This window comes from Macrotis lagotis, chromosome 5 (assembly GCF_037893015.1).
Source record: "Macrotis lagotis isolate mMagLag1 chromosome 5, bilby.v1.9.chrom.fasta, whole genome shotgun sequence".
Lineage (NCBI taxonomy): Eukaryota > Metazoa > Chordata > Mammalia > Peramelemorphia > Peramelidae > Macrotis > Macrotis lagotis.
In genome coordinates this window covers 109,246,469-109,264,766 of record NC_133662.1, presented here as the reverse complement: position 1 = coordinate 109,264,766, position 18,298 = coordinate 109,246,469, and the positions used below count along the sequence as shown (strand labels likewise).

At 37.0% G+C, this 18,298-nt stretch overlaps 1 protein-coding gene across 4 annotated transcripts in view; it reads right to left on the bottom strand.

Moving 5' to 3' along the window:
* The window catches only part of AFG1L (AFG1 like ATPase), a 221,398-nt gene that overhangs the window by 183,622 nt on the left and 19,478 nt on the right, over positions 1 to 18,298 (bottom strand). For 2 of the 4 annotated variants that reach the window (XM_074187295.1, XM_074187294.1), the window contains one exon: positions 10,822 to 11,060. In XM_074187295.1, the coding sequence (XP_074043396.1) occupies positions 10,822 to 11,060 (239 nt within the window). The remainder of the gene's footprint in view (positions 1 to 10,821; positions 11,061 to 18,298) is intronic. The other 2 variants (XM_074187292.1, XM_074187293.1) reach the window with 1 other exon arrangement.

Here is an 18,298-nt window from a genome sequence, read left to right as displayed (position 1 = left end):
TGGGAATTCAAAACACTGAAAAAAGATAATGAAACTATATTGAAAAAGTCTAAATCTATAGAAGATGGAAAGCTGTCCAGCTTCCCAACCTGTCTCCCTGTTTAATTCCTCCCTTACTAACCATTTGAATGGAATACATCATCTCTAAATCAGAGTTGCTTTGTTGGCAGATATATATATATTATCATATTCATCTATACTCTATATCATTCCAAGGGTCCAGTACTGTGCCCCATACATTTACTAAATGCCAAATGTACTTACTAAATGTGTACAGAAATAATTAATTTACTCTTTAGCTAGTAAAACAGAACTTTTTAAAATTTAAATGGCTCTAGTTTCTTTAGTTTCTAAAAGTCTAAAATCAATATATATTCTGCTTATATAAACTAAGTACCAAATCATAGTAGATGACCTTAAGCAGATGAAAACAAAAGAAGTTGGAAGCTTTCTATATTTCATAAAAAGACTTCATTTACTGTAATCACAATAGGAGTGCTCAATGTCTTTATTTCTGTGAGTTTAGACAACTTAATATTTACAAAAGTATTTATCACACTGAAATTCGGGGGCAGCTAGGTGGCACAGTGGATAAAGTACCGGCCCTGGAGTCAGGAGTACCTGAGTTCAGATTCTGCCTCAGACACTTAATAATTACCTAGCTGTGTGGCCTTGGGCAAACCACTTAACCCCATTTGCCTTGCAAAAACCATAAAAAAAAAATGTAAGACACTGAAATTCACTTAGAATTCACCAAAAACACTTGCATATGCAAATCACAACATTCTCTACAATGAGTTATAAACCCAAAACAGGTGGGTTTACCTCTTTAACAGAGCAGTTTTCAGAATGCAAAATTTTATCAAATTTATGAGATACTTTTGAACTATAATTGTCAAAACATATCATGAATCACTCACTTCAAATATATCCTGTCCATTTACACAGTAGGCTGGTAAATAAATGGTTTTCTAGATTAACTTCTGATACTTCTTAAAATTAAACACCAACAAAACAAACACCAACAAAACAAACATGCCATTTTTCTTCCCATATTTAATTTGAAGATTCCTTTTGTTTCCATTTGTCCCCTGTAGTCTTATTTTTGCTATGCTTCTTTAAAAAAAAACCACAAACTAGCTTGGTCAAGAATGATACCATACAAATTAAAAATTAAAACAGCATATGCTCAGCCTCCTCTGGATTACTGTCTTCCACCTGTTCCCAGGTAACTGTCAAGTGTGACAATCAGATGACAAAGGTAGTGTTACCAAAATAAAAAGTATTGTTTTTCAAATTGTTTAAAATGCAACAACACTATTTTTTTCCCAATTTCTTTTCCCCCCTCCCCAGATCCATTATTATCTCCCAAACAGAAAAAAAAAAAATCAGAGACAATGATTCCAGCTGGAATGCTGAGTATAATTACTTCTTTAAAAAGAACTGGCATTATATCATTTTCAATATAGACCATTTCTTGTTAAAAGTAGATCACTTCAGGTTTCTAAGAACATCTTTAAAAACTAAAAAGCTGAACTACATGGTAGCTCCCATAAATTGCTGTTAAATGAAAAATCTTTTTTAATATATTTAGCTAATTTGCAAAAGGCCTCACTGTAACCTAAAGTACACTAATTTGTTCAGTTTGCAGGCATAATTAAGTCTAATTTAAGTCTCTGAATAACCAATATGCAGAGTGAAGAAGGGAAAAAAGGTATCTTAGACCAAAACAACTCCAGCATACTAGTGTAATAAACAACTGATAACTTCTAATTAGTAAAAAATTTAAAGATTAAATAATTTCTCACTGACATGGAGAGTCACAGGACAATTACCTCAGGAAAATCCTCACCAAATTCCTCCCTAAGGTCATTCTAATTCTGATCTAGTATAACTTGAAGGGAAATCCAATGGGAGATGTCTGGCTCAAGTCTGGTCAATCCCAGGCTAGAGAATCCACAGGTCAGATTTGTTTTAGACCTGAAAGAATTGAGAAGTTTTATCTATCCCAAAACAGTATTGAATTAACTATACAATTAGAGGCATCTTTTTTCTAGATTAAGAAATCCAGACTGCAGCCAAGAACCAAGCCCTCACCAAGTGAGACCCTCATCCAGAACTATACTAACCTATGGGGAATAGGTCAATATTTATCAAGAAATGTCTTCCTAATGTATTTTAGTTTGAAGTTCAGAACATGAATAAAATCAATTGGACATGTAAACATGATGTAGAAGAGATGAGAAGTGTTTAAGAATGCTTCCTAACACTATTGTTCTGTTAGAAATCAGGAGGGATGGGAATTCAGGGAAGCCTGGAAGGATTTGCATGAACTGATGCTGAACGAGATGAGCAGAACCAGAAAAACATTGTACACCCTAACAGCAACATGGGGGTGATGATCAACCTTGATGGACTTGCTCATTCCATCATTGCAACGACCAGGGACAAATTTGAGCTATCTGAGATGAAGAATACCATCGGTATCCAGAGAAAGAATTGTGGAGTTTGAAAAGACCAAAGACTATTGTCTTCAATTTATTTATTAGTTTGTTTGTTTATTTATTAGGTTTTTGCAAGGCAATGGGGTTAAGTGGCTTGCCCAAGGCCACACAGCTAGGTAATTATTAAGTGTCTGAGACCAGATTTGAACCCAGGTACTCCTGACTCCAGAGCCGGTGCTTTATCCACTGCGCCACCTAGCCGCCCCTATTACCTTCAATTTAGAAAAAAAAATGTTATCTTATTATGTAATTTTGCTATCTCTTATACTTATACATAAGGATATGATTTCTTTCTCATCACATTCAACTGAGATCAATGTATACCATGGAAACAATGTCAAGACTAACAAACTACCTTCGGTGGGGGGAAGCAAGAATAGGGGGGGAAATTGTAAAATTCAAAATGAATAAAATCTTTCTTTTTAAAAAAAATATTAATTTACATGTGAAAAAAAAAGAATTCTTCCTAAAATACCATCCATAGCCAGAGGGGAACTTTGGGGTTTTAATGCAGACCAAGAATTAATATTTTCAATTTTTAAAGTTGTGTTATATATGTCTTTTTTTTCTCTCTAATGTTTTTTTCCTTCCATTTGGATTTGATTCTTCTTTCACAACAAGATTAACACAATCCATGGTAAGTATAATTCACACATGTAGAACCTGTATTAAAACTGTTTTCTGTCAGAGGGAGGAGGGAAGGGCAGGGAGGGAGGGTGAAAAATGTAAAATTCAATACCTTGCAAAAAAAAATGATTGGTGAAAACTATTGAAAAAACAGAAATATTTATGAACTATTAAAAATGATTTCTTTAAAAAAAAGAGAATTTAAATGAGAAGTATAGGGGTAGTTGTCTAAGGAGACCTATAGGGATGCACAATGAACTCATCTGCCAAACTGGACATTTAACTGATAATGAATACAAATGTATATTATGGTCATAAAAGAAGTGTCAGGAGAGCTGAGGGAAAGAATAGAATGAAGCTGCTGAGAAATGTTAAGACAATAAAAAGGACATTTCAAGCAATACTGGGGAAAAGAAAAGGAGAAAGGAAGAAAAAATATGACTACTTGAAATAAATGAAACACTAACCATTCTTCATGAACAAAAAAATAGGTGGCAGACCATAGTTCGCTGACTTTTCAGAGGCCTAGTTATATATACAGAATTTGCAGCTTCCAGCTTAAATGAGCAGACTTCAGGAGTGTCTGATTTATGACTGATTTATGACAAGAATACAGGAATAATATCAAGCTGTTTTCCTAGAAGGGAAGTAATTTCTGTAGACCATAGTCTACAGGCACCCTCAATTTCTTCCTTTCTCCAGAAGTCTAGTGCTTGTTTCCTAAATTCACTGTAAGAATTTCCAAAAAAAGGGGTAACCTTGGAGTTATGAGTCATATAAAAGGAAGAGATGTGATTCAGACCAACAAGTGCTAGCTTGGAAGTCAAAGGACCTGGTTTCACATTGTAGTTCTGCCACTTATTCCTTGTATCATCTTGGGAAAGATACTGAAGCTTTCTGGTCCTCAGTTATTACTGGAACATGAGAAGGTTGGACTCTTAGAGGAACTCTAGAGTTTCTTCTAACCCCAAATCTATGATCTAATGATCTCTGAAAGATTGTGAAGGAAAGGCAAGGTCTTCCAAGACTGGACAAAAGCAAATTCTGTTCCAATTCTCAAAAAAAAAAAAAAAAAAGGTATTCGAAGGATAGATTCTGGAACATCCACAAACTTAGAACAAATCTTTATTTTTTTAATAATACTAATTGAGGGCAGTTAGATGGCATAGTGGATAGAAGCCCTGGAGTCAGGAGTACCTGAGTTCAAATCCGGCCTCAGAAACTTAATAATTTCCTAGCTGTGTGGTCTTGGGCAAGCCACTCAACCCCATTGCCTTGCAAATCATAATAATCATCATCATCATCATCATCATCATCACTAATTGAAATGTAGAATTGTCTTCAATTATTTAAAAACATTTTTCTCAAAGGGTATCCAACGCAGGCAGCTAGGTGGTGCAGTGGATAAAGCACTGGCCCTGGAGTCAGGAGTACCTGAGTTCAAATCTGACCTCAGACACTTAATTACCTAGCTGTGTGGCTTTTGGCAAGCTACTTAACCCCATTACCTTGCAAAAAAAAAAAAAGGCATCCAAAGGTTTCATAGACTTCCAGATGAAACCATGTCACAACCTCTGATCTAAAAGAATAGAACCTAAAGGAATAGGATGAAATTTAATATGTTTGAATATAGAGTCTTACATTTGGGTTCCAAAAAAAAACAATTTCCGAAGTACAGGATAGTTGAATTATGAATGATAAATATTTTTTTTGCTTATAAAAGATCAGGGAATTTTAATAAATTCATCAACAGTAGGTTATGGAAACCAAGGCTAATGTGATCTTAGATTATACAAAGAAGAGCATGGCTTCCAAGACTAGGGAAGTAATAATTCTGCTGCATTTCACTTCCAATCAGTCCTTATGTAAAATATTATGTTCAATTCTGGGGTGCCTCAGTTCAGGAAAGCCATGGAACACCCAAAGAAGTATAATTAGAAAACTGACAGGCCTGAAGATCATGTCATATAATGAATAGTTGAAGGAAATGGAGTTTTTTTATATTTTTTATATTTTTCAAAGTTATATAAACCATATAACCAAAGTTATATGACCATAATGTACATTTTTATTCATTATCAGTTAACTGTCCAGTTTGGCAGGTGAGTTCACTGGGCATTCCTATAGGTCTCCTTAGTTATTATATTTTTCAAAGTTATATAAAAAAAGAATCAGACAGTCTATTTGAATACTGAAAACAGAATTGGGGACAATGGGTAGAAGTTGCAGAAGCTGATTTAGGTTTGAAATAAGGAAAAACCTACAAACAACTAGTGCTGCCTCAGGAATTAAGGGGTCTGTCTCACCAGAGATCTTCAAGTAAATGCCTGAGGATTCCTAAAATGCCTGGTACATATAGTAGGCCCTCGAAAAAATACTGATTGAGCGTTCAACTACAACTGGGGTGGGGAACAATTTTTCTGCCAAGAGTCTTTTGGATATTTATTACATTAATTCACCACTAAAAAGCTCCTAGATTTAATGAATTTTGAGTTGTTCTTCCCACTCCAGTAGTAGCTTTGGCAACACCAGACCAATATGGCCCTCGGGCTGGTGATCCCCCTCCCTTCTCTCCACCCCCTTTACAACTTTGAGATTCTAGAAAGACATTGTGATAATTTTTCTCAATTTGTTTCTTCATTTGTAAAATAAGGGAGTTTTACTGTATTATTTCTAAGGTCCCTTTCAATTTTGATATTCTAGAATACAAGATTTTCATTTTTATCTAAATTTGTAGTCTGACAAAGGGTCAGCTAAAGCTAACTTGGTTGTCAACATGCCCTTTAAGAGTCTACTTTCTCAGAAAAGTGACATCTGTATCCAGATAAGGAGCTGTGGAATTTGAACAAAGTGCAAGGACTATTTATTCCCTTTAATTTAGGGGAAAAAAACAGATATCTTATTGTCTGATCTTGTTACCTCTGAGACTTCTCTTCTTTAAGGATATGATTTCTCTCTCATCACACCCAATTTGGATCAAGGTACAACATCGAAACAAAGTAAAGACTGACAGAGTGCTTTCCGTGGCGGGGGTGGAGGGAGGGAAGCAAGATTGGGGGGAAAATTGTAAAACTCAAATAATATTTTTAATAAAAATAAATTTAAAAAAAGTATTTTCTCAAGATAAGTCAAAGGTTTTGTTTTGAAGTAAAGTTAGAATATAAGTTATAATAGAGAGTAATTCATTCATTCAAAGAAGTATTGGTTAAACAGTTACCAAAGCAAAATGAGCAGAACTAGGAGGACACTGTACACAGTAGCAGTAATATTTTAAGGAATATCAACTGTGAAAGATTTAGCTACTCTGATCAAGTAGCTAATGATCCATGACAAATTCAAAGGACCCCTAATGAAAAATGCCATGTACCTCCAGAAAAAGAACCTGATCAACTCTGAATACAGATTGAAGCATACTTTGTTACTTTATTTTTATGATTTCATTTTTTTTGTGTTTTTCTTTTGCAACAAGGCTAACATGGGAATATGTTTTGTATGACTTCTCATCAAAATCAATATCAAATTATTGCCTTCCCAGGAAGAAGAGAACAGGGAAGGATGTGAGGGGAAGAAGAGAATATGGAATCCAACAATTTTTTAAAATTGTTAAAAAAAAATTTACATGTAATTGGGAAACATTTAACAAAATAAAATACATTTTTGAGGGAAAAAAACAGCTACAATGTGCTAAAAATACTGTAGTAGGCAATGGGAATACAAAAATAAAAATGCAATTGTTCTAATCCTCAAGGGGCTAACATTCTACTGAGTGAAACAACATAGTCACATGAGTAACAAAATATATTAAGAGAAATGAGGGGAGGAGGACAACTGACTTCTACCTGCGTGGAGAAGGCAGAAAAGGCCTCCTATAGGAGGTAGTATTTGAACTGGGCTTTGAAGGAAGATGGGCATTCTATTCCTCTAAGGGAAAGGGGTAGTAGATTTTGTGCAAAGGGAATGGAATGTTATGCAAGGAGACCCATTTGTTATGCAAGGAGAACTATTTGGCTGGAACACAGAAAGATATGCAAACCTGGAAATGTAGGCTGGCACCAGGTTGTGAAGGTCTTTAAAAGCCATTAACTGAGGAGTTTATATTCCATCCTAGAGGCAAAAAGAGAACTATTAAAGTATTTTGGGTATACCTATGCTTTCTATGAATGAAAGAGCTGTGTGGAGAATGACTGAAGAAAGGAGACATTTCAAGTAAGGAGACCATTTAGGAGATGACTGCAATGCAACAAGCAACAGGTGAGGAGTCTCTGAATTTGAGAGCTGGCTGTGTGAGTGTAGAAATAACATGGGAGAAATGCTGTAAAGTGGAAAAGATTTAGCAACTAATTAGACATGGAGGTCGAGAAATGGGGTGGGGTAAGGGAGGGCAAAGAGTCAAGGATGTCTCCAAAACTGCAAACCTAAATGACCAGAAGGATGATGACAAGCCAGGAAGCTAAGAATAGGAGGTTTGGGAGATAAAAATAAACTGTTCTGAACATGTGGGAAACCCAGTTTGAAATGTTCAATTGCCGATAGCTTAGCAGATGAAGACTGGCAGTTAAAAGATCATTGGTGATTTGGGACTAAGTTATTGCAGTTAAGTGATGATGTTGGCAGTCCAATTATAAGGGATTGAGAAGTGAGTGAAAAGAGAGGAAACAGAAGTATCAAACTTAGCTTTTTCAAGTAATTTGGTTGTGAATGGGAAGAAATATAGAATGATGGACTGAAGAAATGGTAGGATCAAGTGAAGGACTTCCAAGGATAAGGGAAATATGAGCATATAGACAGAAAAAAATTGAGGTAAGAGAGACAATAATGATTAGAGAGAGGAAGAATGATTATGGGGAGGCAATTGCTGGAGGAGATGGGATCAAGGATACAAATACCTTCACCTTGGAAATAAGAAATACCTCCTCATCAGAAACAGTAGTGAAGGGTATCAAAGTAGGGAGGAAAGGCATTTTGAAATGTAAAATGGAGAAAATGGAGCTCATGATTAATGAAGTTAAAATAAAGGAAATGTTTTCATTTAATCTGAACATAAGAGTTTCTGTTGAAATAAGAGTTAAACAGAAAATTATTGTCTTTCTAAGCTCCAAATTTCTGCTAGCTCTTATTTTGGGGGAGTGCATTAATTTCGTCTGAATACCAAGGTTCCTTTAGTGGTCTTTTCCAATGCCTGAAAATGAGCTTCTGTGACCTCTGAACTTAATACAATTCTAAAAAATTTACTATAAACCAAGGTCTAATAGTTAATATAAATGAAACCATATAAGTCTCGATGATCTTCTGAAATTTCAGGAAAATAAAAAGGTTTTATTAAAAAAAGATTAAGCCAAAAAAAATTCAAGTTATGGAATTTCAAAGAGGGAAATATCTTTCAATGTAATAAAATGTCTAAGAATTTTGAGTGTGTTCAGTCAGTGAAATTATGTTCATTTCTTCCTCAGTTCATTCCCCATAAACCAAAAACTGAATCAGGAAATTGATCACATTGTTTAGAAACCAAAAATAAAACAATAAAAGATTGAGATTAGTCAATCAATAATCAGAGGCACGTTGCTAAATGCTGAGGAAATTAAGTTAAAAGTGAAACAGCTGGTGCCCACAAGGAAGTTACACTCTATTGGGAGAGACAACATGGACCAACATAAGTAGGCACCAAAACAAATAAATAAATGAATGAATGAATGAATAAATGTTTGATACACACACACACACACATACACACACACACGTAGTAATATTGGGGGAAATGAAGAAAGGTTTCATATATATAAAAAATGATGGTCAGTCATACATTTATTAAACAATTTTAAACAATTAAACAATATGTTTTGAGCACTATGACAATCAGTGAAAAAAAGAAAAGCAAATACATAGGTCTTGCCTTCAAGGAACTTATACTATAAAGGGAGAAGACAACCCTGAAGTAATTGTAAGCACACCAAATATTATTTCTGTATGTAAGAAGTCAAATGGAAAATAAACTTAGAGCAAAGAGACCAGCAGTAAGAAAAACTCAGAAAATCTCCTTCAGAATTGGAATCTGAATGAGGTCTAAGGGAAGCTAAGGAAGCCAGTCCTTGAACGTGAAGAGCAATATAGGCAGAGTGAAAGAAGAGCAGTATACACATACTTCTACTTAATGTTTCTGGGATTGGAGGAGATTAAAAGTAAACACTAAGCTAACTAGAACTTATCCAAAGCATGCCATTCCCTAACCATACCACTAAAGTATTTTTATTTTTGGAAAACTAGCAATTCAATATACATCAATATGTACAAGATCTGTGATTTTCCTCTCAGCCTTTAGATTCTGTGATATAAGTCATTAGTTTTCTTCAAGCTTAGTAACAGATTCACATACAATATTCACCTTCCTGTGAATTTACAGAAATATTAGGTCAGGGCTGATATGCAATAGGGCAATAGAGCATCAGTCCATTTCTTAGGATCACAGATCTAGAACAAGACTGGCTCTCAAAGGCCAACTAGCCCAACACCTTCATTTACAAATGAGGATATAGAGGTTAAATGATTTATCCTGGGGTGGCTAGGTGGCACAGTGGATAAAGCACTGGCCCTGGAGTCAGGAGTACCTGGGTTCAAATCCGGTCTCAGACACTTAATAATTACCTAGCTGTGTGGCCTTGGGCAAGCTACTTAACCCTGTTTGCCTTGCAAAAACCTAAAAAAAAAAAAGTTTTATCCACAGGGATAAGTGCACATGTAATTAATAGCCATCTATCACACACACAAAAAATATCATTTAAATATACTAATTAGTTTTAAGAATATGTAAAATCATAATCATCACCAAAGTTTTAAAATAAAATTTTAAAATAATAATATATAATATATAAGCGGTAGCATGATCTAGTGAACAGAGTTGACCACTAAGTCAAAAAGATGGGTTCAAATCTTTTCAGTGACAGATACTGAGTCTGCAATCCCAGGCAAATCACCTAACCTTTCAGTGCTCAAGCAAGGACAGAAAGAGAATAAACACTTATTAATTAAGCATTGTGCAAAGAACTTTACAAATATTACATTATTTGACAGCAATTCTGGGAGGCAAGTGTTGTAACTATCCCCATTTTGTTGTTGCTATTCAGTTGTTCCAGTCTTGTGTGATTTTCAGTGACCTCCTGTGGGGTTATCTTGGCAGATATATTGGAGTGGTTTTTCATTTTCTTACTAGCTCATTTTACAGATGAGGAAACTAAAGCAAACAGAATTAAGTGACTTGCCCAGGTCACATAGCCAGTAAATATCTGAGGTCAGATCTTAACTTGGGTCTTCCTGACTCTTGACCCAATGCTTTGATCTACTGCATACCACCTGTACTAGCTATGGAAGTTCCTGGGGGAGGAGGGAGAACTCCCTACACTCATGAAATCACAGGTCTAGAATCTGGTCCTAAGATATAATAAAAATTATAATAAAATATAGTAATATGAGGTGGTATTGCTTCTTTATTTTACATCTTCCTTCAAAAACTTCAAAATTCAAAATTGTTTAAGAGGCAAAAGGTTATTCAAAGAAACACAGGGAAATGATTCTTGAGTTACATAACTATGCAAACCTCTATTGCTTATTTGGTCCTTAATCTGAAGATATCTTTTGAAAAGCTGTAATGTTTAGTATATCTGGTGCTTTATTAATGATTCATCTCTGGCTCACCCACTCCTAAAATCTCACCTTTGAAAAAAAGGTTTTTTGAGTCAATGTTGTATCCTTTAAGACTCTCCTGTAACTTCTGTAGACTCTGCACAACTTTTCTCTGGTGTTCATCATCCTTTAGCTCATCAGCCTTGATTAGGAAGTCATAGTGTTCCAAGGGTCCATTGCAAATAGCCAAAGCTTTTGAAAAAACATCTGTTGGGGTATTTGGAGTCACATTTTCTGCAGTCTGAACTGTATAAGCTGCAAGACAAAATTTTAGACAAATTTTATCATTTTCCTTATGGAATATATTTTGTATATGTTCCACATGTGTCCATCAATGATTATATGCAAAAAAAATACTTTAAATATTCATACATTTGAGTTCTTTTAGCTCCATTGATCCCTTTATTATTATTATTCATTTAGTTATAAGCAATTATAATAAATTATATTTTATTCAATACATTCCTTACCATTCATTTTTAATAATTTTTATTGATATCTCTGCTTTTAGGCAACCATTTCAAGTAGTTTCTTCACCTTATGCTACCATGAAAGCCATTCTTTGTATAAAATTATACTGTACTCTATCACTTATGTTGCCATAAAAATGGGGGAAAAAAAGATTCACCATTTAAACAGAAACAAGTTAACTGCAACTAAACCCCATAACCTGGAAAGTTTTTATCAATTTTGAAGTGACTGATTAGAGTACAACAGTACTGAGGACAAGGATGGAACTTATTCCTGCAAGAGGAGTAGGATCAAGATTTTTCCAAAGGCCCTCTTTAAGTGATTTCCTGTGTCATACTCCCTTTTGCCCCTTACTCCACTGGAATGAAGATAAAGAGATTCCTTCCTTGCATAGTGATATTCACCTTTAATTTGGAAAAAAACTTCAAATCTGTATATGCAAGTTATTTTAAGCTATAACAATTCTGACTTCAGAGCCCTCTGTCTGCCCAATTAAAATTTCTGCAGCATTTTCCCTCTTTTCCTTATGATCACATGTGAAACCAACCAATAAAAAATATCTAAATGAAAATAAATCAGATTTACAATAGCATAAGAGTGATCTTTTCAATCATATCACCACAAAGCTTATAAATACAAACTTAATAAACTGCTGCATAATTATTGCTATTGAGAATAAAACTATTCCAATCATGCCCTTTTAAAATAAGGACTGATTTTTTTGATGTTATTAAAACAATGAATTGGAGAAATGATGAAATTTTAAACTTATTTTAAGGATAAAAGAAATACATATAAAATATGAAATGCTAGAAAGAAAGATGGACAACTCTGATACTAACTATAACTTTAGGCATTCAAACTCTTTGCATCTAAGGCTCTTCATTTACATCATAGAAAACCAAAATACTTTCACAAGCTAACTCACAGGATTATGATGAGATTCATGGCCTTATACATATATTGGCTCAGGATTTCTCTAACACCTTTGTTCAATGTGTGAAAATTTTGCAGAGAAAGAAACCAAATCCTACTGAGATTAAAATAAAGCACAACAAAAGCAGCAGAAATAAAAACAGAATCAAACGAGATTCTCAAGGCTAGCTGAGAGATTGGCCAGCTTGGGCCTTTGATAGCAGCTGTATAAATTGGAACACAAAAGACTTCTCAAAAGCTGCACTAAATTAAATCTGCTACTAGATCAGTGTACACAAATTATGTGATACTGTTGTCATATTATTTTGATTTGTATTAATTTATCTTATTGTGTTCTAAAAGGACAGTGGGAAAATGCCATTCTGAAGTCCCTCCCACTCTGGTGCAAACATCGACACACATCTCTGGAGGCCCAGAAAAGTCCACACTTAATCTCAGAAAAGACATCTCAAGCATCTCCCTTGCGCAATGATTTATTACATATGGGAAAACATATTATCCTACCTCTAGTGATTATATCAATTATCCCATTCATTTATAAGTCATAGGACATCTTAGAATATAGTGTTTTTCAAGTAAGGAAACATTTCTCCACTGAGTTATCTTTCTTCATATCTAGACAGTATGTATCAAGAAATGTTCAGGGGCGGAGCCAAGATGACTACATGAAGGGATGGAGTCTTAGGAGCTCTCTGATAAAAACTCATAAACTAAGGACTCTAACTAAACTTTCGAGAGACAGAACCCACAAAGGGACCCAGTGAGGCAGTTCTCCTACTCAAGGTAACCTGGAAAAGAGCAGAAAGGCTCTGCTCCCCGGGGGCGGAGGGGCGGCCCGCCAGAGGGGTGACCCCCCAGAACAAAACAACTTCAGCTTCAAGGAGCCAGCCCCAGGGCGCTGGGAGCCTCAGCTCACAGCAGCGGGGGAGTCTCCTGAGCTGCACCCCGGGGAGCACCGGCACCAAGTGGGGGAACAGCGGGGACCTCTGCCAGAGCAAGCACATGGAGCCCAGCCCTCAGGACACAGCCAGCAGCCTGGTCTTTCAGCAGCCTAGACCCAGAAACAGAAGCAGGTGGGGCCGGTAAGCAGGAGCCCCCAGGGCATGAGCCCATTGAGCTGAGGGAGGGGAGTGAAGAGAGACTGCAGAGCTCTGTCCTCTGCCCCTGGAACAGGACTCTGGGGCTCTGACCACATTCAGATCCTGATAGCAGTCTAGGCCCCCCCATAGAACAGCAGGGCCCCCCCCACCTCAGCCCCGTGGCAGAGGGGGGCAATTATGGTCATTCACAGACCAGGAGGGAGGACAGAACCTCACACACTGAGACCCTTGTGGGAGTGTCCCAAAGGCTCAGGAAGCACCCCCAAAAAACAGGCTTAGGCTGGGAAAATGAACAAAGAAACAAGAGGAAGACCATTGAGAAATATTTTGAAAATGAGCCCAAGAAGGATCAAAATACTCAGTCTGAAGATGAGGCAGCACAAGCTCCTGCATCTAAAGACTCCAAAGAAAAACAGAAATTGGGCTCAGGCTATGATAGAGCTCAAAAAAGACTTTGAAAATCAAATGAGGGAGTTAGAAGGAAAACTGGGAAAAGAAAGGAGAGAGATGCAGGAAAAACATGAAAATGAAGTCAGCAGCTTAGTCAAGGAAATCCAAAAAAAATGCTGAAGAAAATAGCATGCTAAAAACCAGCTTAGGTCAAATGGATAAAACAGTTCAAAAAGTTATTGAGAAGAATGCTTTAAAAAGCAAAATTGGCCAGATGGAAAAAGAGATAAGAAAACTCTCTGAGGAGAATAAATCCTTCAGACAAAGAACAGAATTCAGGGAGATTGATGAATTTACCAGAAATCAGGAATCAATACTTCAAAACCAAAAAAATGAAAAATTAGAAGAAAATGTGAAATATTTTCTTTTTTTACTTCTTGCAAGGGGCTGGGATTAGATGGCCTGCCCAGGACCATAGGGCCAGGTGGATTCTGGGCCTAAGGGGTGGTATGGGGGCTCAGGGTTTCTTGGCCCCAGGACCAGGGATCTGTCTGCTGAGCCACTCAGCTACCCTACAGCAGAGTCAGAGTGAAAGGAGAGAGAAAATATAGTACATGGTAGTGGAGAAATAAGAAAGGAGGGAGTTGCTATCAGCAATGGCAACGTTGGAAAAATATGGAAGTAACTTTTGTGATGGACTTATCATAAAGAATGTGATCCACTCACAACAGAGTTGATGGTGTTGGAACAAAGACTGAAACACGTTTTTTGTTATTATTATTTGGGGGAGGGTGCAGGGCAAGTGGAGCTGGGTGGCCTGCCTGGGGCCACACAGCAAGGTGATCATTGGGTGTCTGGGGCTGGATTCGGACCCAGGTGCTCCTGGCTCAAGGGCCAATGCTCTGTCTGCCACCCAGCCACCCCTACTATTATTACTATTTTATTTTATTTTGAGTCTTTTTTTTCCCTTCTTTTTGGTTTTTGCAGGGCAGTGGGGATCGGATGGCTTGCATGTCACATGGCTGGGTGATTATTGAGTTTACGAGGCTGGATATGGACTCGGGTGCTCGTGGCTCCAGGGCTGGTGCTTCGTCCATTGCACCACCTGGCCATACCTACAATTATTACTATTATTTTTTTTTTAATTTTAATTTTTTTTCTCCCCCCTTTACTTTTTTTGCCCAAGCAAGTCTATCTATATTCATGGGGGAGGGGTATTTTGTTTACTTGTAAACAAGTATATTTTATTAATGTAAAGAAAAACATTTGTACAAAATGAGAATAAAAAATAAATTAAAAAAAAAAGAAATGTTCAAGGCCAACAAGTCTGACTATAGTATCTTCAAATTTTTATGCTCTTATTTCAGTAAGGTCAAAAACTTGTAAAGTTAAATTGTAGAAGATACAGGTTAAAAAGTTCACTTTAATACTCAAAGTTGTTTTAAAAAAAAATGGTCATAGTTTGGAAATTCCAGGTTGATACTTTCTAGGGCTACATTTACAAACAAGTCTGAGCAGACAGGGCTGAATCAGTCTCACAACCCAGCACTTTCCTCCTAAGCTGGATAAATTGATCCTGTTCAGGCCTTTTCACACTTCAGGTCAAAACTACTTCTGCAAATAAACACTACTCCCATTACTTACACTTTCACTATAAATCAGCAGAGGAACTTGTCGCTCAATAAATCTATTGATGGGTATATTTCATGTATCCAGCTTGTAAGAAATGTTAGGTAACTCAATTCTTTGAATATAGAATAAATAACTATTTTGGGACAAAATAAAGACGTAGGATCTGAGAGTTTTGACTTTAAAATCAAAATAAATATTTATCAAATATGCAGATTGAACAAAATTGGAAAGGATTGGTAATATTTTGGATGACAATCAAGATTCAAAAACATCTTGTAGAAAATATTTTTGTAAAATGAGTAGAAGATACTAAGAAGAATTTTAACATTAATTCAGCATCAAAGAGGCAATGTGGAGTAATAAATAGAGAGTCAACCCTGGGGTCAGAAGACCTGGGTTCAAGTTCTGTCACTGATATACCCTGACAGTGACTGTGAACCAGTTACTTCATAGTGTCCAGGCAACTCTCTAAGATTCCATAGTATACCAGGTGCTGACACATAATGGCAGAGAGAGTTTCCCTAGGAGTTTGTTATTGGTTAATCATTCCAGTTGTGTCCAAATCTTTGTGATCCACTTGGGTTTTTCTTTTTATGCTATTTCCTTCTCCAGCTCATTTTACAGATAAGGAACTGAGATAAACAGAATTAGGTGACTTGGTCAGGGTCACACAGGTAGTAAGGGTCTGAGGCTGGATTTGAACTAGGGTCTGTCTTCCTGACTTCAGGTCTGATACTCTTAAATGCTAAACAACCTAGTTTCCCCTTAGAGGAGTTCCTGATGCCAATAAAATTAGAAGTCCATTCCAAAAGGAAAAAAATTCAAACTATAAATGTAAAGTCCTGTTTTATATGTCTATGAATGATGGAACACTGGTCTTTGAAGAATTAAAAATGAGTATCATGCAGAGGGTAATGGGTATATGCTGTTCATCTAAATAGAATAAAATTAAGAATACAAGAAATTGAAATAATGCAATTAACCTATATCAGATTACCTGCTGTCACCTATATCAACATAATCATTGATTCATTTGAGGATAGTCCTACTCTAACGCTCCAAAAATCAATTAACTACATGAGTACAGAATGGCAATTCATGCAAAAAAGTCCTGGGATTTTTAAAAGAATACAGCTAAACAGAAGCCAACACTGTGAGTCAGATGTATTACAAATACATTTTTAGCTTCCTGTCTTAGATATTGCTTAGTGCCTGGGCATTGCTCATTCTTTTAATTACTAGGAACCAGAGACCTATAGGACCTGAAGTATTTTAGAGCTGGGAACTCATCTAGTCCAGGGGTTCTTAACCTTGTTTGTGTCATGGAACTTTTTTGGCATTCTGATTTAGACTACAGAAGGCTACTCAGAAGGGTTTTTTTAAAAAATGAATAAGATAAAATACGTAAGATTACAAAGGAAACCAATTATTTTGGAATAGTTATCAGAATATTTTTAAGAAAACAAGTCCGGGGGGCAGAACCAAGATGGTGACAGGAGGACCGTCTCTTAGGTGCTCTTGATCAAAACTTATAAAATAACGACACTACATTTTCGAGAGACAGAATTCACAGAGGGACCCAATGAGGCAGTTCTCCAACCCAAGGTAACTTGGAAAAGAGTGGAAAGGCTCTACTCCATGGGGTTGGAGGAGCAGTCTGTCAGAGAAAAGGAACTTCAGCCTCCCAAAGGCAGCCCCAGGGTGCTGGGAGCTGGGGCTCACAGCAGGGGGGGAGGCAGTCTCCTGACCTACACCCAGGGGAGCACCAAGCACAACTTGGGGGGATCAGTGGGGGGGACCTCTGCCAGAGTGAGTATGTGAAGCCCAGCCCTCAGGGCACACAGCAAGCAGCTTAGCCATGGCAGTCCAAATCCAGGAATGGGAAGCAGGCAGAGGTGGTAAGCAGGAGGCCCCAGAGTGTGAGTGCTGAGCCTAGGGAGGAGAGTGGAGAGAGACTGCCAAGCTCTGTCCTTTGTCTCTGGAATAGGAATCTGAGGCTTCGACTACATTCAGATCCTGATCGCAGTCTATGCCCTACATAGAACAGCAGCCCCGCCCCCCTCCTCACCTCAGCCCTGTGGCAGAGTGCGCTTGTGGTCCTTCACAGACCAGTAGGGAAGACAGAACCTCACACACAGAGATCCTTGTGGAGGTGTCCCACTAACACTCAAAAGCTCAGGAAACACCAGAAAACCAGGCACAGGCTGGAGAAATGAGTAAGAAGAGAAAAAGGAGGAACACCATGTAGAAATACTTTGCCTGTGATCCCAAGAAGGATCAAAATACTCAATTTGAAGATGAGAAAGTACAAGCTCCTGTATCTAAAAGACTCCAAGAAAAACAGAAATTGGGCTTAGGTTATGACAGAGCTCAAAAAAGACTTTGAAAATCAAATGGGGGGGGGGGTGGCTAGGTGGTGCAGTGGATAAAGCACCAGCCCTGGAGTCAGGAGTACCTGGGTTCAAATCCCATCTCAGACACTTAATAATTACCTAGCTGTGTGGCCTTGGGGAAGCCACTTATACCCCATTTGCCTTGCAAAAACCTAAAAAAAAAATCAAATGAGGGAGATAGAAGAAAAATTGGGAAAAGAAATGAGAGAGATGCAGGAAAAACATGAAAAAACACAAAAAAGCTTAGTCAAGAAGATCCAAAAAAATGCTGAAGAAAATAATATGTTAAAAAAACAGCATAGGTCAAATGGATAAAAACAGTTCAAAAAGTTACTGAGGAGAAGAATGCTTTAAAAAGCAGAATTGGGGGGTGGCTAAGTGGTGCAGTGGAAAGAGCATGGGCCCTGGAGTCAGGAGTACCTGAGTTCTGATCTGGCCTCAGACACTTAATAATTACTTAGCTGTGTGGCCTTCAAGCCACTTAACCCCATTTGCCTTGCAAAAAAAAAACAAAAAAAAAAAAAAACAACAGAATTGGACAGATGGAAAAAGAGATAAGAAAGCTCTCTGA